The 23802-nt window shown below is 43.3% G+C and overlaps 1 protein-coding gene across 4 annotated transcripts in view; it reads right to left on the bottom strand.

Annotated features, from left to right (window-relative positions):
- Positions 1–23802, bottom strand: part of EFR3B (EFR3 homolog B) — a 114127-nt gene that overhangs the window by 36858 nt on the left and 53467 nt on the right. For all 4 annotated transcript variants that reach the window (XM_064295116.1, XM_064295117.1, XM_064295118.1 and 1 more), the window contains exon 4: positions 19858–20008. In XM_064295116.1, coding sequence (XP_064151186.1) covers positions 19858–20008 — 151 coding nt within the window. The remainder of the gene's footprint in view (positions 1–19857; positions 20009–23802) is intronic.

Here is a 23802-nt window from a genome sequence, read left to right as displayed (position 1 = left end):
TGGCAATGATCAAAAAGATGGGAAACAACAGGCACTGGTGAGGTTGGGAAGAAACCGGAACCCTCATCCATTGCTAGTGGGAAGGTATGATGGTATAGTTGCTGTGGAAAATAGTTTTGCAGTTCCTCAAAAAGCTGAATATAGAACTACCAGGTGATCTAGCAATCCCAATCCTCAGTATATCCCCAGAAAAAGTGAAGGCAGGACGGCAAACAGAAACCTGTACACCAACACCAATGTTCATTGTAGCACTTTGCACAATAGCCAAAATGTGGAAACAACCTCAAAGTCCATCAGCAGAGGAATGGATAAACAAAATTCGATATATACATACAATGGCATATTATGCAGTCATAAAGAGAAATAAAGTTCTGATGCATGCCACAACATGGATGAACCTTGAAAACATTATGTTGAGCAAAATAAGTCACTCACAAAAGGACAAATACAGCATGATCTCACTTATATAAAATAAGCAAACACATAGAAACCAAAGCTGATTAGTAATTACCAGGGATGGGAGGGAGGGGGAAGGGAGAGTTTGTGTTTTGCAGGGATTAAGTTTATGTTAATGGTGGCGGATGATTTGGAAAAGGTTAGTAGGAATGGTTGCACCACATGAAGAATGTAACCAATGTCACCGAATTGTACATGTAGGTATCGTTGAGATGACCTTATGTTTTGTTACGCATATTTTCATTGCGATTAAAAAAAAAAAAAAAGCAGCATAGATCTATAAGCAGAACTTCCAGCCAGTCAGGACCCATCGACAGAGCAGTTGTTGACACCAGTCCTGACTGGCTGTTACCTGTGCCATGCAGGCTGTTAAAATATTTTGACTATGATTACAAATGAGTTCCTTTCCTAAATCTGTCTTTAAGTCAAATTTGTATGTAAGTAGCAATAGCTAGGTGCGGTTCCTATCTAACCTGCAGGTGGGGAGGAGTGGTGGTGAGGGGAAGGAGCATGGGGCTGGGAAGGGAATCCCAGCAGCCATTGCCATAAGACCAGGAGAAATGGCCGAACATTTGTTTTCTTTTTTTAAAAAAATGTATACATTATCTCCTAGGAATGCGAACCAAGTACAGAAAATTAAGAGAAGTTCCCTGAGCTCCTGGAATAATGGGAACTGTGTGAATTCCGGGCACATTATCGTTCTTGTTAGGTGCCCTCGAGTTGGTTCCGATTCATAGCGACTCTATGCACAACAGAACAAAACAGTGCCCAGCCCTGCACCATCCTCACCACAATCATTGTTATGTTTGAGCCCATTGTTGCAGCCACTATGTCAATCCATCTCATTGAGGGTCTTCCTCCTTTTTGATGACCCTCTATCTTACTGAGCATGATGTTCTTCTCTAGGGACTGGTTTTTCCTGAAAACATGTCCAAAGTATGTGAGACGAAATCTTGCCACCCTTGCTTCCAAGGAGCATTCCAGCTGTACTTTTTCCAAGACAGATTTGTTCATTCTGGCAGTCATGGAATATTCAATATTCTCCTCCAATATATTAATTCAAAGGTATCAATTCTTCTTCAGTCTTCCTTATTCATTGTCCAGCTTTCATATTCATATGAGGTGACTGAAAATACCATGGGTTGGGTCAGAAATTTAGAAATTCCTAATGGGTTAGAAATTTTTCTGGGTCCTACAGGATTCAGCACCATACAATCATTTAATAATAATTTGCTGGGGCAATGCATAAATGCATCCTAAACACCACTTAAAAAGCAGCCTCCCATTCTTAATATTTTGGTGACTCTACTCGTTGTACTTTCCAACAGAAAAACACTGTATCAGAAAAACAAATGTCAAATGTAGTTGTTGTGAAACTTGTTTAGCTTGGTTTAGCCACTGCCTTGTTCTGTTGGAAGACTTCAAAATATTCAAAAGGCACCAAAAGGCACAGATCCACCTTAGTTCTCAAAGTGACATCTTTGCTTTTTAACCCTTTAAAGAGGTCTCTTGCAGCAGATTTGCCCAATGCAATACATCATTTGATTTCTTGACTACTGCTTCCATGAGCATTGACTGTGGATCCAGGTAAAATGAAATCCTTGACAAATTCAGTCTTTTCTTCATTGATCATGATGCTGCTTTTTGGTTCAGTTGTGAGGATTTTTGTTTTCTTTATGTTGAGGTGCAATCCATACTGAAGGCTGTAGTCTTTGGTCTTCATTAGTAAGTGCTTCAAGTCCTCCTTGCTTTCAGCAAGCAAGGATGTATCATTTGCATATTGCAGGTTGTTAATGAGCCTTCTTCCTCTAACCCTTATGCTACATTCCTCTTAATACAGTCTGGCTTCTTGGATTAGTTGCTCAGCATACAGACTGAATAAGTATGATGAAAGGATACAACCCTTACGAACACCTTTCCTGACTTTAAACCACGTAGTATCCGCTGTTCGAATGACTGCCTCTTGGTCTATATACTGTTCCTCATGAGCACAATTAAGTATACTGGATCCATTCTTTGCAGTGTTATACCCATAATTTGTTATGATCCACACACTGGAATGCCTTTGCATAGTCAATAAAACACAGTTAAACATCTTTCTGGTATTCTCTGCTTTCAGCCAAGATCCATCTGACATCAGCAATGATAACCCTCGTTCCACATCCTCTTTTGAATCTGGCTTGAATTTCTGGCAGCTCCCTGTCAATGTACTGCTGTAACTGCTTTTGAATTATCTTCAGCAAAATTTTACTTGTGTGTATTAAAGATATTGTTCGATAGTTTCCATATTTTGTTGGATCATCTTTCTTTGGAATGGGCATAAATATGGATCAAAATGGATGTCAGAAGAGTCTTTGAAACTTTCTCTTGAATGTAGAGTAGCTAAAGCAAAAGGAAAAAAATGATGAAGTAAAAGAGCTGAACAGAAGATTTCAAAGGGCGGCTCAAGAAGACAAAGTAAAATATTATAATGATGTGCAAAGACCTGGAATTAGAAAACGAAAAGGGAAGAACATGTTCAGTATTTCTCAAGCTGAAAGAACTGGAGAAAAAATTCAGGCCTCATGTGGAATACTGAAGGATTCTATAGGGAGAATATTGAACAATGCAGGAAGCATCAAAAGAAGATGGAAGGAATACACAGAGACACTGTACCAAAAAGAATTGGTTGATATTCAACCATTTCAGGAGGTAGCATATAATCAAGAACCGATGGTACTGAAGAAAGAAGTCCAATGGACTGAAGGCATTGGCAGAAAACAAGGCTCTAGAAATTGACAGAATACTCATTAAGATGTTTAATGAAATGGATACAGCGCTGGAGGCGCTTACTCATTTATGCCAAGAAATTTGGAAGATAGTTACCTGGCCAATGGACTGGAAGAGATCCACATTTGTGCCCAATCCAAAGAAAGCATATTATTAGTAGGTTCTTATTTCTAGGAAGCTTAGAAATTTTTCTGGGTCCTACAGGATTCAGCACTATACAATCATTTAATAATAATTTGCTGGGGCAATGCACAAATGCATCCTAAACGCCACTTAAAAAGCAGCCTTCCATTCTTAATATTTTGGTGACTCTACTCGTTGTACTTTCCAACAGAAAAACACTGTATCAGAAAAACAAATGTCAAATGTAGTTGTTGTGAAGCTTGTTTAGCTTGGTTTGCCCACTGCCTTATTCTGTTGGAAGACTTCAAAATATTCAAAAGGCACCAAAAGGCACAGATCCACAGACACAGGAAGTTGTGTCAGGAGCAACCACCCCAGGCCAGTGCCTCATCTCTAAGGTCAGTTGTGGATGGTAGCAACATGGGAAACAAGCAGGTACCACCTATATTTTAAGTAATAACAACATTAAATATTTCTGTAGCACTCACAAGGAACCCTTGCAGCAAAATGGTTATGCACTCGGCTGCTAACTGAAAGGTCAGTGGTTCAAACCCACCAGCCAGTCCGAGGGAGAAAAGACTTGGCAATCTGCTCCAGTAAAGATTACAGACTAGGAACCCTATGGGGCAATTCTACTCTGTCACATAGGTCTCTATAAGTCGGGACAGACTGTACGTCACACAACAACAACATAGCACTTACTGCTTAAACATCTGTACTAGTGTCCTGGGACCACATTACCCCAATCTCTGCCTCCATCTTCACATCACCTCCTTCTCTGTGTGTCAAATCTCCCTCTGCCCAGATAATACAGGATAATCTCTGCATCTCAAGATCTTTAACTTAATCCCATCTGCAAAAGCTCTGTTTCCATATTAGGTAAGACTCACAGGTTCTAGGTATTAGAATATGGATAACTGCAGTGCAATGGATCGCTTTTGTGTGGCCTTTCTCATCATGGTCTTGTAACTCCCACCCAAGTGATTGGGCGGGACTGTGCAAATAGGTAATTGTGGCCCACCAAAGGGATTGGTCAGTTTTGCTATCCTGGCTAGGCTTAAATGAGCCATCCCCAGAGGCGAGAAAGACAGCATCTCACCACTACCAAGGAAGAAGGGCCAAGAGCGGAGTTCATCCTTTGGACTTGGGATCCCTGTGCTGAAAAGCTCCTGAAACCAGGAGACAGAGAAAGAGAGCTGTAACACTGAAGATGGTGAGAAGCGGTGGCAGAGAAATGGTGGGAAGAGAGACTGGCAGGAGATGGTGCGGTGGGCTTCCCAGCCCATGGAGTGAGAAAGCTAAGTGCCTTTGAGCAGGTGGCTTGCTGGAGGAGCGGGGTGCCTCAGAGCACTTGTTGGGGCTAGGTTTGCTGAGTGTCCTTGGGCTGAAGCTTACTGGCAGAAAGGGGTGCCTCTGGGCACTTATCAGCAGAGCTAAGAGAGCTTTGTACCACTTATCCAAGCAGGGCAGAGGCTGAAGGCCCAGAGAGAGGTGTGTCTGCAGGTACAGCTGAGAAGAGGCTGTCCTGGTGGAAGAACTGTATCCTGAACATTCCTGAGGCTGAAATGTAACCTGTTACTTCTACTCTGTCTTATAGCGTCGCTCCGAGTCAGAATCGACTTGACGGCAGTGGGTTTGGTTTTTTTGGTCCTAATAAACCCCATAACCGTGAGTATTGTCTGTAAATTCTGTGGCATTGCAATGAACTATTGAACTCAGCAGAGAAATACGGAGTGCTCTGGGAGGGACGGTTGGTATCAGAATTGGTGAAAATGGTAGAGAGAAGAGGCATGTCTGACCTTGGCCTCATAGGAATCAGCCTTGGGCTGGTGATCTTGATTCTCCTTTTCCTTTGTGAAGTTAAAGGAGGTCAGATGCCACTGCCACACCATTTTCACAACATCTTTTGGGAACCTTGGGTGGCACATACAGTTAAGTGCAAGATTACTAACCAAAAGGTTGGTGGTTCAAACCTACTCAGAGTTGCCTAGGAAGAAAAGCCCGGTGATCTGCTTCTGAAAGATCACAGCCATTGAAAACCCTATGCGGTATAGTTCCACTCTGACACAAGAGGCAGAATCAACTGGATAGTGACACTTTTGGTTTTTTTGCCTTCAAGTGTCTTTTTTTTTTTTTAATTTTTATTGTTCTTTAAGTTAAAGTTTACAAATCAAGTCAGTCTCTCATACAAAAATTTATATCCTGCTTGCTATATACTCCTAGTTGCTCTCCCCCTAATGAGACAGCACACTCCTTCTCTTCACTCTGTATTTCTGTGTCCGTTCAGCCAGCTTCTGCCCCGCTCTGCCTTCTCATCTCCCCTTCAGACAGGAGCTGCCCACATAGTCTCATGTGTCTACTTGATCCAAGAGGCTCACTCTTCACCAGGATCATTTTCTATCCCATAGTCCAGTCCAATCCCTGTCTGAAGAGTTAGCTTTGGGAATGGTTCCTGTCTTCGGCTAACAGGAGGTCTGGGGACCATGACCTCCGGGGTCCTTCTAGTCTCAGTCAGACCATTAAGTCTGGTCTTTTTATAAGAATTTGAGGTCTGCATCTCACTGCTCTCTTGCTCCTTCAGGGATTCTCTGTTGTGTTCCCTGTCAGGGCAGTCATTGGTTGTAGCCGGGCACCATCTAGTTCTTCTGGTCTCAGGCTGATGTAGCCTCTGATTTATGTGGTGCTTTCTGTCTCTTGGGCTCATAATTACTTTGTGTCTTTGGTGTCGTTCATTCTCCTTTGCTCCAGGTGGATAGCAACTTTTTAAAAATCTTTTGGGGGGCAGTTTTTCAGCTTACCACAACATTCAGCAAACCAGTGTGTTTAGCAGGACATATATCACTCCCATTGTGGAGAGGAAGAAACCAAGGCTCTAAGGGAGAAAGCGACTTATTTGAGGTCAACCAACTTGTGACAGGTGGAGCTTGGACTTAAACTTGGGAATTCTGATACTTTGTCTCATGCTTTTTGCCACGTTAAATTTTAATGTGCATCGGAACTACCTTAGACGCTTTTAAAAATCCAGATTTCTGAGCCACCCCTGGTCTCTTGAAGACTTTATGATGGTAGGGTCAGGTATCTCCATTATTTAAAAAGCCCCTCTCTCACCTGGAGATTATGGGGTAGGGGGATCCACAGACCCCATATCCTTTGCTCTAGGATAAACTGAACCAGCAGCTATGGAAATGTTCTGAGGCAGGTTGGGAGGGATAAACCTTGGGTAACTTGGGAAAACGTAGGGACGCTTGCCCTTGGTAACAGAGGTGAGTCATGGCCAGATAGATGGCCACCTCCTTAGAGGGTTGGATGGGTCACCCTGCTGGGCTCCATCTCTGGAAGAAGCTGTCCTCCACTCTGGGGCCCAGGACTGCCTGGAAGCTGCAACCTTGAGGCTCAGGCTCTGGACCACTCCTTCCCTCATTCTGCCAGAATCTTGCTGTTACGGGGTCTGCTGATGAGACCCCACTCGATGCCAGTCCCAAACCTTCCATACTTGTGCCCCAATTATGACACAGGCAGCATCAAGGCTATCAAATAAAATTAGCACCCTTTTGGCACCAGGATCTCTGAACTTCTTTAGGAGCCCTTGGTCTGATAACTTGACAGGAGGTGCTTCCCTTACCTGAATCTGAAGGTATGAAAGCATAGACACACCAATCCAGTTACACGACCTGGTCAGGGAGTGCTGGTCTTGGGTATCCCTGTGGAGGCAGCTCCTAAAGAGCCCACCCTAAGCTGTTCCTGAGTCTCCAGGGCCAACATGAGGAGGCCATAGTGGAAACTTTGTTGATTGTGGCTCAGAAGGTCAAATAGTTATGGGGGTCCTAGTCGAGACACTGTACCCACTATGGTGGTCTGCCTGGAAAATGTGTCAGAACCTGGCCGAGATGGGTCAGGACTCTAGAATTTTATGGTAAATAAGGCCTTCGCCCTCTTAGAAGAAGCACTGTAGTGTAATGGTTATAAGAAGGGCTCTAGAGCCAGACTGCGTGTTTGAATCCCAATTCTGCCACTTACTAGTAGGATGACCTGGGGCAAGTGACTTAGGCTCCCTGAACCTCAGGTGTCCCATCTGTAAAATGGGGTAATAAGAGCACAGCCTCATAGGCTTGGCATGGCCAGAACTCTGCTAGCCCTGTCCAACACAGCTTCCTCCACATTTCCCTCCCAGTATGTTTTTGCCTTGCTGCCAACACTGCATGAATTTTCACTGGGCCCACTTACCTCTGTGACTGGTCACTAGTTTTAAAACTCATGCTACAGCAGGAACTTCCTGTCTGCCTCCTTCTACCATTGCGGATTCATACCTTACAGACGGCTGTAATTAAAACGCTGGTTGTCAAACATTTTGAGGGACAGAGTAGCAGGGCGAGGGTCTGGGGACCATAGTTTCAAGGGACATCTAGGTCAATTGACATATCAGAGTGTATTAAGAAAAAGTTCTGCAGCCCACTTTGGTGAGTGGTGTCTGGGGTCTTAAAAGCTAACAAGTGGCCATCTAAGACACATCAATTGGTCTCGACCCACCTGGAGCAAAGGAGAATGAAGAATACCAAAGACACAAGGAAAATAAGAGTCCAAGAGATACAGAAAGAGCCACGTAAACCAAAGACTCCATCAGCCTGAGACTGGAAGAACTAGATAGTGCCCAGCTACCACCAATGACAACCCTGACAGGGAACACAACAGAGAATCCCTAATTGAGCAGGAGAAAAGTGGGATGAAGAACTCAAATTCTAGTAAAAAAACCAGACTTAATGCTCTGACTGAGACTGCAGGGACCGCAGAGGTCATGGTCCCTGGACCTTCTGTTAGCCCAAAATTAAAACCATTCCTGAAGCCAGCTCTTCAGACAAAGATTAGACTGGACTATAAGACATAAAAAGATACTGGTGAGGAGTGTGCTTCTTAGCTCAAGTAGACACATGAGACTATGTGGGCAGCTCCTGTCCAAAGGCAAGATGAGAAGGCAGAGGGGGACAGAAGCTGTTTGGATGGACATGGGAAATATAGGGTGGAGAGGAGGAGTATGCTATCACATTATAGGGAGAACAATTAGGGTCACAGAACAATGTGTGCAAAAGTTCTTGTATGAGAAACTGAATTGAACTGTAAACTTTCACTTAAGTTAAAAAAAACTGTAAAAACAAGAAAAAAAAACCCACTGGTTGTCTAATGCTCAAGACTGTGAAAAAACAAAGTTGGTTTTTCTGTATTTTAAGACACAGCAAGGATGGGGAAGGTCTCCATAGCAACAAACTGAAGATTCTGAGCACATGACACTTCAAAGGCCACGGGCACTGCCAGAGCCATCCTTTCAAGATCATTCAAGATCAAAGTCGCAGCTCTTTGTACACAACAAAGGGGGCCAAGCCCACTGGAACAGCTCATCAACCCTCCAGCACAGGCAGGGAGGAACCACAATTGTGTGAAAACGGAGGGTTACTAAGGGCCTGGGTCAAGAAAGAGAAAGCGAGCCCCACATGTTGACATTGCACAGACAGCTCTCCCTGGTTTGGCAAACGGAAACTGAGCTGTTCGGTCTCACTTTAGCGCTAAAGTCTCTTCAAACAGAAGTGAGCCTTTTCCTTTTCTATAGATGGGCATTCTAGCCAAACAACTTTCTGCCATTGACAACAGAACTATAGCTAAACATATACTGGGTATAGGTAGCTGTAATGTCCCTCACCCCTGACAGAACTGCACCTCTCTGCAGCTCTAGATGCAGACCCTTCCCCGTGCTGACCAACTCATGGAGAAATGGGAACCACTTCTTTGTTTCACTGAGACAGATCCTAGCTGCGAAGTTGACCTTGGAAGCCACGTGGTTTTGACTTTAACACTCTCTGCTGCTTTCTTCCAACTGCAGCCAGAGAAACAGTCCCACTGTGGCTCCATTGTGTCCTGCAAATCCCCTGACTCCCAGCCAAGGCATAAATCATTCCCTAGACGGTGAACATACTCTCCGACACTATACCTTCCATCCATCAAGATTCTTTGCAACAGACACTGAGGTTTTAATAACTTCTGGGGCAGCCCAATCCTTGCGGCCCCTGAGAAGGCCATCTCTCTGGCCCAAGCAGCCCCACATGCTAGCCCCCAAGGCCAAGGCAGGCACCAGGCGTCTCTGCTCTACAATCCGTGTCATTTGCTGGGGCTCAAGCTGCTTGACTGGCCTTGCAGTTCTGACCTGACCAGTCATGGAGCCCACCGGTCCCCAGCAATGCTGATTTCTGAACGGGTGTTGGAGACTGGAGCATTCCTAGTCCATACCTGACAGTTACAACCACAAGAGTTGATGAAATTGTCCTGGGGGATCAGACAGAGTGAGAAGAGGGTGGAGCACAGAACCTTGGAGACCACAACCATTTTCAGGGGCGTGTAGAGGAAGAGAACCAAATGTATTGGTTTCCTGTTGCTGTTGCCACAAACCTAGTGGCTTAAAATAATACAAATTTATTACCTTAGAGTTCTGGAGGTCATCAATCTAAAATGGGTCCCCAGGGTTATGTACTTTCTGGGAGCTCCCGGGAGATTCTATTTCCTTGCCCTTTTCAGCTTCTAGAACCTGCCTACATCCTTTGGCTCAAGGTCTCTTCCTCAATTCAAAGCTAGATGTGTACTATCTTCAAATCTCTTTCTCTCTGCCCCTTCACTTCCATCATCTGACTTTTCTGACTCTGACTCCTCTTGGATCCCCCTCTAAGAACCTTTGTAATGACATCCGGGCAACCAGAATAATCTAAAATAATCTCTCCATCTCAAGATCCTTAACTCTTGATCACATTGGCAAAGTCCCTTTTGTCATATGAGGTGACCTTCGCAGGGTCTAGTGATTAGGATGCGGACACACTTAGGGGTCCATTATTCAGCCTATCACAGAAACTAAGGGGGAAGAGTCAGGTGTGGGAAGAGTCGGGGTGAGAGGGCCATGGAAGTCAAAGGAGTATGAAGAATGGCGTAGTCAACAGTGAGAGCTAAAAACATCAGGTGAAAGATGGGTGGGGAAAGGCAATTCACATTATTTCTACAGGTACCTGCTAACTGCAGAAAGAAAAACATACTTTTACAACAGAGAGAGCTGGCTGTCACCACCCTAACCTGGAATCAAACTCAGCATCAAAAAAGGGGGACGTCAGACATTTTGTCCTTCCTGTTTGATGGCAGTGCAGCACACGGAATCACCCATGACCCATTATGGCCAGAAGAGTTAAAAGCATCCAATGAAGCCTTCAGATATAATTACAGATTGCAGGAGATATAGGAGATAGGAGAGCAACTTGGTCTCTTTAAAAAGTCAATGCCGTGGTAAAAAAAAAAAGGGGCGGGGAGCTAGGTCGGGAAACTATTTTAGATAGAGACATACAAAACAAAGCAAACGCATCACCTTTATCGGATCCTGATTTGAAAAAAGGTAGCAGTAAAAGACATTTGGGGAATAATTAGGAAAATTTTATTTTGGACTACATATTAAAATAATATCAGAGAATAACTGTTAATTCTGTTGGATGAGCTAGAAGTATTTTGTGGTTATGTAAAAAAAACCCAAAAAATAACCAGTTGCCCTGGAGTTGACTCAGACTCATGGTGGCCTCATGTGTGTCAGAGTAGAACTGTGCTCCAAAAGGTGTTCAATGGCTGATTTTCCAGAAGTAGATCGCCAGGCCTTTCCTCTGGGGTGCCTCTGGGTGGACATGAACCTCCAACGTTTTGGTTAACAGTCGAGTGCGTTAACCGTTGCACCACCCTAGGACTCCTGTGGTTACATAGGGAAGTGTTAGTTTTTTTGTTTTTCATTCATTTATTTATGTTTATACTGGAAGAGGCTTGAATTTGTTTTTAGACTGAGAGAAGGAACCAGAGTAAAGAAAAGCATTGAGACATGGAGGAGAGAGAAAAAAAATGGATATAGGAAGAAGGTTCTGAGGAGATAGCAACTTTTAGGAGAGGACGATGGGCGCCCCAGGAAGTTGAGGGAGTCCCCACCTGACAGCCCTTATTTTTTCAGTGGGCAGAAGAAGGCGAGGCATCTGTGAGGCTGAGGAAGCAGGTTTGGGAAGGGACTCGTGAAAACAGAAGGCTTGTAATAAGCACTGGGAGTCCCTGGGTGGCTCAAACAGTTAACATGCTCAGCTGCTGACCAAAAGGCCTGAGGTTCCAGTCCACCCAGACATGCCCTGGAACAAAGTCCTAGTGATCTAATTCCAAAAAGTCAGCCATTTGAAAACCCTATGGAGCACAGTTCTACTCTGACATATGGGGTCACCAGGAGTCAGGTTGACTCGACGGTAATTGTTTTTTTTTAATGAACACTGAGAGGAATGCGAGAGGCAAGTGGTCAAAGAATGGACTAAAGTGCTGCCCTGAAAGCCCAAATAAATGGGTAAAGCAGATATCTGTGGAGGCTACAACCCTCATGCTGTGTGGTTTTCCGAGGTGGGGCATTCAGGTGGGGAAGGCAGAGTGTGGCTGTGTCAGGACTGGGGAGGCAAGGTAGGTGACAGAGAGGGTGACTCCACTGGGCCAGGAGGGTGGGTGAGGAAGGCATCTCAGTGGGAGCCGAACCTAGGAGAGGAGGGAAGGGGTATGGGAGGTAGGATCTTGATCAAGCACAGAGAGAACAAGGGAATAGACAGGGAGGGACAGGGCCTTGGGCGAGTCACAGCCTTTCTGTTACAGGAAGGAGACTGAGGTCCCAGCTCAGAGAGCTCCAGGATCCCCTATCATTCTAACATGCTGTCGGGAAGCTACCCTTCCCTCTATCAGCTAAAGGCTCACTTTTGCACCACCCTCAGAGTGGGTTTGACTTAAGGTTGTGGCACACTGAAAATACAAATGCATACGTGCCTTTGTGGTTACTCAGAGTTGAAAGTTCAAATTTTAAACCCATGAGTCTATGTAATATTTTACTACCTGTATATACCAGGCCAGAGTCCCTTGCTAGGGCAAATGGTTAAGTGCTTGGCTGCTCTTTGAGAGGTTGGAGGTTTGAGTCCACCCAGAGGTGTCTTGGAAGACAAGCCTGGCAATCTGCTTCTGAAAGGTCACAGCCCTAAAAACACTGCGGAATGCAATTCTACTCTGCAACACATGGGGTAGCCATAAGTTAGAATCGATTTGATAGCAATGGGTTTGGTCCCCCATTCCCTCACCCCCAGTGCAAGGAGGGGGTTTCCACTTAGGGGTGCTTCTCTCCTAAAGAGGCCCAGGATATGCTGGAGATCAAGGCATTTCAAGTGAGCAGAATAATATGAAATTTCAAATTGTGCTTATTGTTCTTCATTGTCTCTTCTCAAAATGAATACATATTCATTGTAGAAAGATTAGAGTTCTTGAGTGGTGCAGTTAATGTGCTCAGCTGCTAACCAAAAGGTTGAAGGTTCGAGTCCACCCAGGGGTACCTTGAAAGAAAGGCCTGGCAATCTACTGCTAAAAAAAAAAAAAAGCCATTGCTGTCAGGTCTATTCAGACTCCTAGTGACCCTATAGGACAGAGTAGAACTGCCCCATAGAGTTTCCAAGGAGTGGCTGGTGGATTCAAATTGCCAGCATTTTTGTTAGTAGCCAAATGCTTAACTACTGTGCCACCAGGGCTCCTCTAAAAATCAGCCATTGAAAACCCTATGGAGCACAGTTCTACTCTGACACACATGGTATCACCATGAGTTAGGATTGACTTGATGGCAACTGGTTTAAGTCAAACATACCACATAGCATATGGCGTAGGATCTTGGCATTCTCAGATTTAATATCTTCAGTTTATCATTAGTAGGTGGCCCCAAAAGGTCAGGAAATTTGGTCATTTGCATGTTCCTTGAGACGTACATTTGGACCCACCATGCAACGAGGCTGGAAAATGAATAAGGAAGACCAAAGAAGAATTGATGCCTTTGAATTATGGTGTTGGTGAAGAATACTGAATATACCATGGACTGCCAGAAGAACAACAAATCTGTCTTGGAAGTAATACAGCCAGAATGCTCCTTAGAAGCAAGGATGGCAACACTTTGTCTCACATACTTTGGACATGTTATCATGGCGGACCAGTCCCTGGAGAAGGACATCATGCTTGGTAAAGTAGAAGTAGAAGGTCAGCGAAAAACAGGAAGACCCACAAAGAGATAAATTGACACAGTGGCTGCAACAATGGGTTCAAGCATAACAACTAACAACGATTGTGAGGGTGGTGCAGGACTGGACAATGTTTCATTCTGCTGTACATAGGGTTGCCATGAGTCGGAACCGACTCCATGGCACCTAACAACAACAACATGCAAGGAGGCAGGTGTGCAGGTGCAAATCCCTGAGCAAGTAGGTGAGCTTAGCTGGCCCCTGGTTCCCCACCTTTTCTCCACTTTTCTGGTCCCTAAAACTCAAGCACTCCCATTAAAAGCTTGAAGCACCACTTAAATTTTTTAAATTTATAATTCACTGGGTTTTATGTGCAGGAATCGTATTAGCAAGTTTGGACTTGGTGACAAGTGTCAGGACATTCTCATCACTGGGGTGATTGCACAAGTAGGATGAATATCCATGAGGGATGTTAAAAAAGAAAAACAAAGAAATCCTGCACATTGTGCTGAAGGTCCTAGACACAGCAATTAGGCTAGAAAAAGAAATAAAGGGCATACAAATTGGTAAGGAAGAAGTAAAAGTATCTCTATTTGCAGATGATATGGTCTTACACACAGAAAACCCTAAAGAATCCTCAAGAAAACTACTGGAACTAATAGAAGGGTTGAGCAAAGTATCAGGGTACAAGACAAACATACAAAAATCAGTTGGATTCCTCTACACCAACAAAGAGAACGTTGACGAGGAAATCACCAAATTGATACCATTTACAATAGGCCCCTATACTTGGGAATAAATCTAACCAGAAATGTAAAAGATCTGTATAACAAAAACTATAAGACACTACTGTAAGAAACCAAAAGAGACCTACATAAGTGGAAAAACATACCTTGCTCATAGATAGGAAGACTCAACATTGTGAAAATGTCTATTCTACCCAAAGCAATCTACAGATACAATGCAATCCCGATCCAAATTCCAATGATATTTTTTAATGATACGGAGAAACAAATCACAAGCTTCATATGGAAAAAGAAGAGGCCCCAGATACGTAAAGCACTACTGAAAAAGAAGAACAAAGTGGGAGGCCTCATACTACCTGATTTTAGAACCTATTATACTCCCACAGTAGTCAAAACAGCCTGGTACTGGTACCACGACAGATACATAGACCAACAGAATTGAGAATTCAGACGTAACTTCATCCATTTGTGAGCAGCTGATATCTGACAAAGGCCCAAAGTCTGTTAACTGAGGAAAAGACAGTCTCTTTAGCAAATGGTACTGGCATAACTGGATACCCATCTGCAAAAAAAAAAGAAACAAGACCCATACTTCGCACCATGCACAAAAAAAATTAAAAATGGATCAAAGACCTAAATACAAAATCTAAAAACAATAAAGATCATGGAAGAAAAAATAGGGACAATGCTAGGAGCCCTAATACGTGGCATAAACAGCATACAAAACATTACTAACAATGAACAAACACCAGAAGAGAAACTAGATAACTGGGAGCTCCTAAAAATCAAACATTTATGCTCATCTAAAGACTTCACCAAAAGAGTAAAAAGACAACCAACAGACTGGGAAAAAATTTTTGGCTATTACAAATCTGATCAGGATCTAACCTCCAAAATCTATAAGATACTGGAAAACCTCAACAACAAAAAGACAAATAACCTAATTAAAAAGTGGGCAAAGGATATGAACAGCCACTTCACCAAAGAAGACATTCAGGCAGCTAACAGATTCATGAGGAAATGCTCACAATCATTAGCCATTAGAGAAATGCAAATCTAAACTACAATGAGATACCATCTCACCCCAACGAGGCTAGCATTAATCCAAAAAACACAAAATAATAAATGTTGGAGAGGTTGTGGAGAGACTGGAACTTTTTTTTTTTTTAAGTGCGAATATAGAATGTTAAAACCACTTTGGAAATCAATTTGGTGCTTCCTTAAAAAGCTAGAAATAGAACTACCATACGATTCAGCAATCCCACTCCTTAGAATGTATCCTAGAGAAATAAGAGCCCTCACACAAATAGATAAATGCATACCCATGTTTACTGTAAAAAGATGGAAACAACCTAGATGCCAACAATGGATGAATGGATAAAAAATTATGGTATATTACGCAATGATAAAGAACAACGATGAATCTGTGAAACATCTCATAACACGGATGAATCTGGAAGGCATTATGCTGAGTGAAATTAGTCAGTTGGAAAAGGACAAATATTGGATGAGAGCCCTATTATAAGAACTCAAGAAAAGGTTTAAACACAGGAGAGAACATTCTTTGATGGTTACAAGGGTGAGGAGGAAGGAAGAGGGGTATTCACTAACTAGACAGTAGGCAAGAATTATCTTAGATGAAGGGAGGGACAACACACAATACAGAGGAAGTCAGCACAACTGGACTAAACCAAAAGCTAAGAAGTATCCTGAATACAACCAAACACTTCAAGGGACAGAGTAGCAGGGGCCGGGGTCTAGGGACCATGGTTTCAGGGGACATCTAGGTCAACTGGCATAACAAAGTGTATTAAGAAAATGTTCTTCATCCCACTTTGGTGAGTGGCGTCTGGGGTCCTAAAAACTAAGAAGTGACCACCTAAGATGCATCAATTAGTCCCAAGCTACCTGGAGCAAAAGAGAATGAAGAACACCAAAGACACAAGGCAAATACGAGCCCAAGAGACAGAAAGGGCCACATAAACCAGACACTCCATCAGCTTGAGACACAGAAGAACTAGATAGTGCCTGGCTACCACCAATGAGCACCCCGACAGCGAACACAACAGAGAGTCCCTGATGGAGCAGGAGAAGAGTGGGGTGCAGAATTCAAATTCTAGTAAAAAGACCAGACTAAATGGTCTGACTGAGATTGGAGGGACCCCAGAAGACATGCCCCTGGTCTCTTTATTAGCCCAAAACTAAAACCATTCCCAAAGTCAACTCTACAGACAAAGATTAGACTGGACTATAAGACATAAAATGAATACTGGTGAGGAGTGTGCGTCTTAGCTTAAGTAGACACATGAGACTATGTGGGCAGCTCCTGTCTGAGGCCAGATAAGAAGGCAGAGGGGGACGGAAGCTGGTTGAATGGACACGAGAAATACAGGGTGGAGAGGAGGAGTGTGCTGTCACATTATAGGGAGAGCAACTAGGGCCATATAACAATGTGTATAGGGGTTTTTATATGAGAAACTGACTTGAATTGTAAATTTTCACTTAGAGCACAATTAAAAAAAAAAGGAAAAAATAAAGAAACCCTGTACAGGTGTGAGCCTGGAGTGGGTCAGTGGGTCCCAATCCTGGCTGAAAGTTTCACCTGGGAAACTTTAGAAAATATAGATTTCCAGGACCCACCTCCAGAGATGCTGATCAGAGGGTCTGGGTTGAGACCTGGGAATCAGTAGATTTCCAAAGCTCTCCAGGTTTAGAAAGTCCTCTAACTCTGACATCAGCCAGGTTTGGGGACCTCAAAGGAGGGTAGGGTGTCTGAAGAGGTGTTCCGAGAAAGGGGGAGATTTGAATTGATTCAAGCAGCAAAAGTAGGTCCGAGGGGAAGCTACAGAGAGGCAGAGTCGGCGCAGGGTGAGGCGGAGTTTCCTTGATCTCTCACCAACAAGACACCTTGTGAAGGAGTGAGCCTGGCTGCAGGGAGCCATTTGCACAGAGGCTGGGGCCGTGGTCAGGGCTCTCAGAAGAGGACACTGGGTGGGGCCAGGTGGGGGACCTCTGATGTTTCATATTCTAGGAGGATTCTAAAGGAGAATACAGGCATTGAATAAGTCACTGCCTAAAGCCAGTGCTCTGGCTGTGTGGCCCGGACAAGTTATTTTACTTCTCTGGACCTCCATTTTCAGGCAGAGAAAGCCAACAAAATGAGGGTGTGGCATGTACTCAATGATTTTCTTTTCCTTTTTTCCCTCTTTTTCATTTTCCCTCCCTCCTTCCCTTTTCTGTTTAAGGGTTTATTCTGGTATATTCACAGATATGTACAATCAATACCACAGTCAATTTTAGAACACTGTCATCATCTCAAAAAGAAATATTGTATGTACTCTTTAGTTATCACCCCATCCCCTAATACCTCTCAGTCCTAAGCAACCACTAATCTACTTTCTATCTCTAAATTTGTCTGTTCTGATCATATCATATACATGGAATCATACAATATATGGTCTTTTGTGTCTGACTTCTTTCACCTAGTGTGCTGCTTTCAAGGTTCATCCATGTTGCAGCGTATATCAGCACTTCATTCCTTTTTAGGGCTGAATAATATTCTATTGTATGAATATGCCTCATTTTGTTTATCCAGTCCTCAGTTAATGAACACCTGGGTTGTTTCCACCTCCCTCTCTTTTAATTTCTTGGCAGCAAAACCCTCTATCCAAATGCAGTGTTGTAAGCTTCCATAGGAATATCTAAAATGGAGCAGGCTGCTGGGTGAAGATGTCAAGGGCCCTGGGCCCTTCTGTTCCTCCTCTCCCAGCTCTCCCTTGGCGGCCCCTGTAGAGCCTTGAATCCCTAAAAAAAACACGTTGGAAACTCCTGGGCTAGATTCTCTCAGATTCCATCAAGGAAGAGCTTCGTAACATGCTGGAAGTTCTAAAACGAGAATGAGCAAGAAGAACACTCATCTTTAGAAGGTTCGTGAAGGTCCTAGGCTCAGAGAACTGGAAAGGTCATCTGGATGAGACACTATCCTGGAAAAGCTGCCTCAAATTTGGACTCTGAATCTATGGCAAATATTTGACTCGACTTAAGTATAATAGCTTGTCCTTATATAATATTCATTCTCTGTAGCACAGTAATTATCAGCCGACTTGTTCCCTTGCTGTTGCAGTGATTCACTGTGATGGGGAATCTAGGGATTTTCAGGGCCCTGCATTTTCAAGGCTGTAGCTAACAACTTCTGCCCTAGGCAAGGATTCGCTGTGGGGAAAGCTAGAGCTGGTGGCCACCTGCTTCTGTGTCCCTAATGGGGTGATTGCACAAGTAGGATGAATATCCATGAGGGATGTTAAAAAAGAAAAAGAAGAAAAAAAAAAAAAAAGCTAGAGCTGGTGGCCACCTACTTCTGTGTCCCTAATGGGGAGACATCCTCAGGATGCGTGATGACTGGTTTCTTTTCCATTTAGATGTTCTCTTCTAGACTGTAGTTACCTTAAACAGAACAACTGAGACTGTATCTGCATCCATTGCCAGGGCAACCTGACAAATCGCTTTATTCTCAGCTACTGTATATGTAATTTGTCAAAGGCAGCTTGCTCACAGAGAGAGAAAAGGGGAAGGAATAAGTTGTTAGTCTTGGTCCTTGAAAGAAAAATGGGAAGACCATCTTCTGGTCAAATCAACTCATGTAGAATAGGAAAGCAGCTCTGACCTGTGCAATAAAAATTCAGAAAATTCAGGTAGGGAACGCTTTTCTTTTGCAATATCTGTAGGCAGCAGTGGGGTTTTTTGGGGTAGATTGATAAAGGCTTCAGCTAAGACCTGTGAAAAATGGTTGCATTTAAGGGCTTTATGTCAAGCTGCCTAAAGACCTGGAGCTGAAAGTATGCCCTGAAGGAGAGGGAATAGGAGAGAGGGCAAGAAATTAAAGAAGGCAGTGAGAATATTCTAGAATATATAAACACACATGGTGCTGGGAGTTCTTGACATATCCAGTGGTTTTTCCCTCACAAAACCATAACCCCTCATGATGGCAGCCACTCGTACTGAGACCAGCATCATGGAGCTTGGAGGACATGTAGAGACCAAGTTCAACCACTCATGGTACGGACGGAAAGGCTGAAGGGTCCACACAAGGGTCCACAGCTCAGTTAGGGCAGAACTAAGCTGGAAGCCCTTCTTCCCTATGCTCTTTCCACTTACTTTATGCCTCCATCCCGTAGACATCAGCTTACTCCATCTTGGAAAAGTCATAACCAGGACCAGCTTTCAAATTGTGCCCCATGGAGCCAGGGGCTGAGCTATGAGGGTGGTGGGTACCTCCTCCCTCCACAGGAATGGCACCATTTCATTCTATTTTTATACCTGTCAGGATCCTACTTAAGATTATTTAAGGGAAAATCTACTATTAAAACAATTTTGAAAACCATCCGTCTAAAGATAAATGTACTAGGTAGTGGTGATAGTTGCACAGCACTGTGAGTATACTAAAAACCACTGAATCACATGCTTTAAAATGGTATATTTTATGGTATGTGGGTTATATCACAATTAAATAAAGATAAATGCCCCTGTGTTCACACAGAGGGGGTTACTATGACAAGCAGTGTGTTGTACTGAGGGTTGGGAACCAAACAGGAAATCAACATACTAACCCTGACCCAGAAGCCTTCCCCACCTCCACCCCCAGCCTTCTCTGATCCCAGCCGGGGGGACCCAGAGCCACCTGGGCTGTTCCTTACCGAGTTGGTGCCAAGGATCTGCAGGTTCGGCTTCTCTGACTCCAGCAGCTTGGCCACCATCTTGAGGAAACTCTCCACAAAGAGGTTGATGCTCTGGCAGTGGCAGGCCATGAGCAGCTGGTCCAGCGCCTCCATGGCAATGCACACGTACCTGGGGAAAGCAGCACCGTTGGCATTGCTGGCCTACACCCATTCCAGTCCCGTTGTGTGACTAGGGGCAACCTAGGCTAGCTTTTGCTTAATCAAATCAAACCAACATTTGGTTAAATATTTAAAAGAAACAGCACAAGAAGCATGACTATAGGACAATTTCTAGAGACATCTACAGGACCCCAATGCAAAGCTCCACAATACTTCTTATGGCAGCTGCTCAATTTCAGACAGTGTGTCCGAACTGCCTCAGACATGAACCAGCTTGGCAAATTCAAATATATAAATAGCAGTCATGATGGCTTCTATTTTTTAAAAAAGACACCAGATACTATTTCTTAGGTACCCTTGAGCTACTTCTTTTTTTTTTCTCTCACAATTATGGGGTTTATTAGGGAAGTAGCAGTTATAATTCAAGCTTGGGAACACTCAGAATACAGTTCTTCCATCAGGTCAACCTCTCCCCAGCAGTGCTTGCAGACATGCCTCTCCCTGGCCCTCAGTCTCTGCCCACTCAGCTTTCTCTCTCCATGGGCTGGGGAGCCCACCTTACTGTCTCTTGCTGCCAGTCTCTCCTTCCTTGCTGATGGTGGGCTCTTCCTCTCTGCTCTGGAATTGGCACTCTTTTAAGGCAAAACTGACCAGTCTCCTTGTTAGGACACAATTACCCTATCACACAGTCCCACACAATCCCCTAGATGGGAGTTACAAGACCATGGCTAGAAAGGCCACACACAAAAGTAATTAATCTACAGCACCACATTTTGTTTATTTAGTCATCTCTTGATGGACGCTTGAGTTGTTTCCACCTTCTGGCTTTGTGAATAATGCTGCAATGAACACTGGTGTATAACTATCTGAGTCTCTGGTTTCAAGTCTTTTAGGTATATCCCAGGAGTGGAATTAGATGGGTCATATGGCAATTCTATATTTAACTTTTTAAGGAACCACCAAATATTTTCCACAGTGGCTGTACAATTTTATGTTCCCACCAACAGTGGTATGAGAGTTCCAATTTTTCCATGTCCTTGCGAACGTTTGTTTTCCCAATTTTTCTGATAATAGCCATCCTAGTGGGGGTGAAGTAGTATCTCATTGTGGTTTTGATCTGACCTAGTGGTCAGTGGTTAAGAGCTTGGGTGCTAACCATGAGGTTGGCAGCTTGAATCCACCAACTGTTCCCTGGAAACCCCATGGGGCAGTTCTACTCTGTCCTGCAGGGTCGCCATGAGTTGGTATCGACTCCACATTGAGCTACTTCCATACCATGAAACCATAAGAGATACAGCCTCTATGCTCTGGAAAGTTCCTTTCTGCTTTTATAAAATACTCATTTCTTTATCCATATAAGCCAAGTCTACTGACTAGTCATCTTTGGGCACATTCACAAATGGAACACATCACATTCTTATCTACAGAGTGTCTTTCAAACAGAAAGGGGGCATAGGCCTTCGAGCTTCAGTAACCCGGAGCCCCAGCCCACCCTTCCTTGGCACTCTATGGCCTTGCCCTTCAGAGGGCATTTCAATTGCAGCCCAGGACACCTGCTGTGCCTTGCTGCCCCAGTCCTGGTATGTTTCAGGTCCACCGTGTAGGCCAGTGAAGCAGAGACTGAACCCTGCAGGGTTGGGGAGCACCCTGGGCTAGAGCCCTTCCAAAGGTGACAGACTTCCCTGAAGAGAAACCCAGGCAGATTCAGGCAGCCACACAAGGCAGGTGGAGTGGAATTCTCCTTCTCTTATGACTCATCCCAGCATCCACCAGCATTTCACCATCATTTCATAGAATTTAAATTAGAGAAAGGAAAGAGTGGGGTGGGGTTAGGCAAGAGAAGACGCTAGAAGGCCTCCTATACCCCAGAGCTTAGACTGCTGCTTTCCCTTTTCCTGCAAAAAAAAAAATCCCAGAAAACCCTCTGATAAGGAAAAACCATCATTTGCTAGAAAAAAACTTGGCTACTGACTAGGAGTGAAAATCTTGGTAGAAAGTGAAGTTGAAAAGTAAAGGCATCTAAAGCCTAGTTCTTTCAATACACCATCTTTTATCCCCCATTTCTGACTAACACTTAAAAAATAAAAATCTTTATTTTTTAAAGACTCCAAACTAAGGACTGTAACTATGTTTTGCATACTGTTTATGCCATGTATTAGGGCTCCTAACATTGTCCCTATTTTTTCCTCCATGATCTTTATTGTTTTAGATTTCATATTTAGGTCTTTGATCCATTTTGAGTTCATTTTTGTGCATGGTGTGAGGTATGGGTCTTGTTCCATTTTTTTGCAGATGGATATCCAGTTATGTCAGCACCATTTGTTAAAAAGACTGTCTTTTCCCCATTTAACAGACTTCGGGCCTTTGTCAAATATCAGCTGCTCATATGTGGATGGATTTATGTCTGGATTCTCAATTCTGTTCCACTGGTCTATGTATCTGTTGTTGTACCAGTAGCAGGCTGTTTTGACTACTGTGGCGGCATAATAGGTTCTAACATCAGGTAGAGTGAGGCCTCCCACTTTGTTCTTCTTTTTCAGTAATGCTTTACTTATCTGGGGCCTCTTTCCCTTCCGTATGAAGTTCGTGATTTGTTTCTCCATCTCATTAAAAAAATGCTGTTGGAATTTGGATCAGAATTGCATTGTATCTATAGATGGCTTTTGGTAGAACAGACATTTTTTATAATGTTAAGTCTTCCTATCCATGAGCAAGGTATGTTTTTCCACTTATATAGGTCTCCTTTGGTTTCTTGCAGTAGCGTCTTGTAGTTTCCTTTGTGTAGGTCTTTTACACCTCCGGTAAGATTTATTCCTAAGTATTTTATCTTCTTGGGGGCTACTGTAAATGGTATTCATTTGGTGATTTCCTCTTTGATGTTCTTTTTGTTGGTGTAGAGGAACCCAACTGATTTTTGTATGTTTATCTTGAATCCTGTACTCTGCTGAACTCTTTCATTAGTTTCAGTAGTTTTCTTAAGGATCCTTTAGGGTTTTCTGTGTATAAGATCATGTCATCTGCAAATAGAGATACTTTTACTTCTCCTTGCCAATCTGGATGCCCTTTATTTCTTTATCTAGCCTAATTGCCCGGGCTAGGACCTCCAGGACAATGTGGAACAAGAATGGTGATAAAGGGCATCCTTGCCTGGTTCCCGATCTCAAGGGGAATGCTTTTAGACTCTGCATTTAGGATGATGTTGGCTATTGGCTTTGTATAAATGCCCTTTAATATGATGAGGAATTTTCCTTCTATTCCTATTTTGCTGAGTGTTTTTATCATGAATGAGTGTTGAACTTTATCAAATGTTTTTTCTGTATCAATTGATAAAATCATGTGATTCTTGTCTTTTGTTTTATTTATATGATGGATTACATTAATTGTTTTCCTAATGTTGAACCATCCCTGCATACCTGGTATGAATCCCACTGGGTCATGGTGAATTATTTTTTTGATACGTTGTTGAATTCTGTTGGCTAGAATTTTGTTGAGGATTTTTGCATCTAAGTTCGTGAGGGATATAGGTCTGTAATTTTCTTTCTTTTTTTTTTTTTTTTGGTGTCTTTACCTGGTTTTGGTATCAGGGTTATGCTGGCCTCATAGAATGAGTTTGGGAGTATTCCATCCTTCTCTATGCTCTGAAATACCTTTAGCAGTAGTGGTATTAACTCTTCTGTGAAAGTTTGGTAGAACTCTGCAGTGAAGCTGTCCAGGCCAGGGCTTTTTTTTTGTTGGGAGTTTCTTTTTTTTTTTTTAATTACCTTTTCAATCTCTTCTTTTGTTATGGGTCTACTTAGTTGTTCT

This window comes from Loxodonta africana, chromosome 12 (genome assembly GCF_030014295.1).
Source record: "Loxodonta africana isolate mLoxAfr1 chromosome 12, mLoxAfr1.hap2, whole genome shotgun sequence".
NCBI lineage: Eukaryota > Metazoa > Chordata > Mammalia > Proboscidea > Elephantidae > Loxodonta > Loxodonta africana.
Note: the sequence above shows the minus strand (reverse complement) of the source record. Positions and strands in the feature narration are given on the sequence as shown.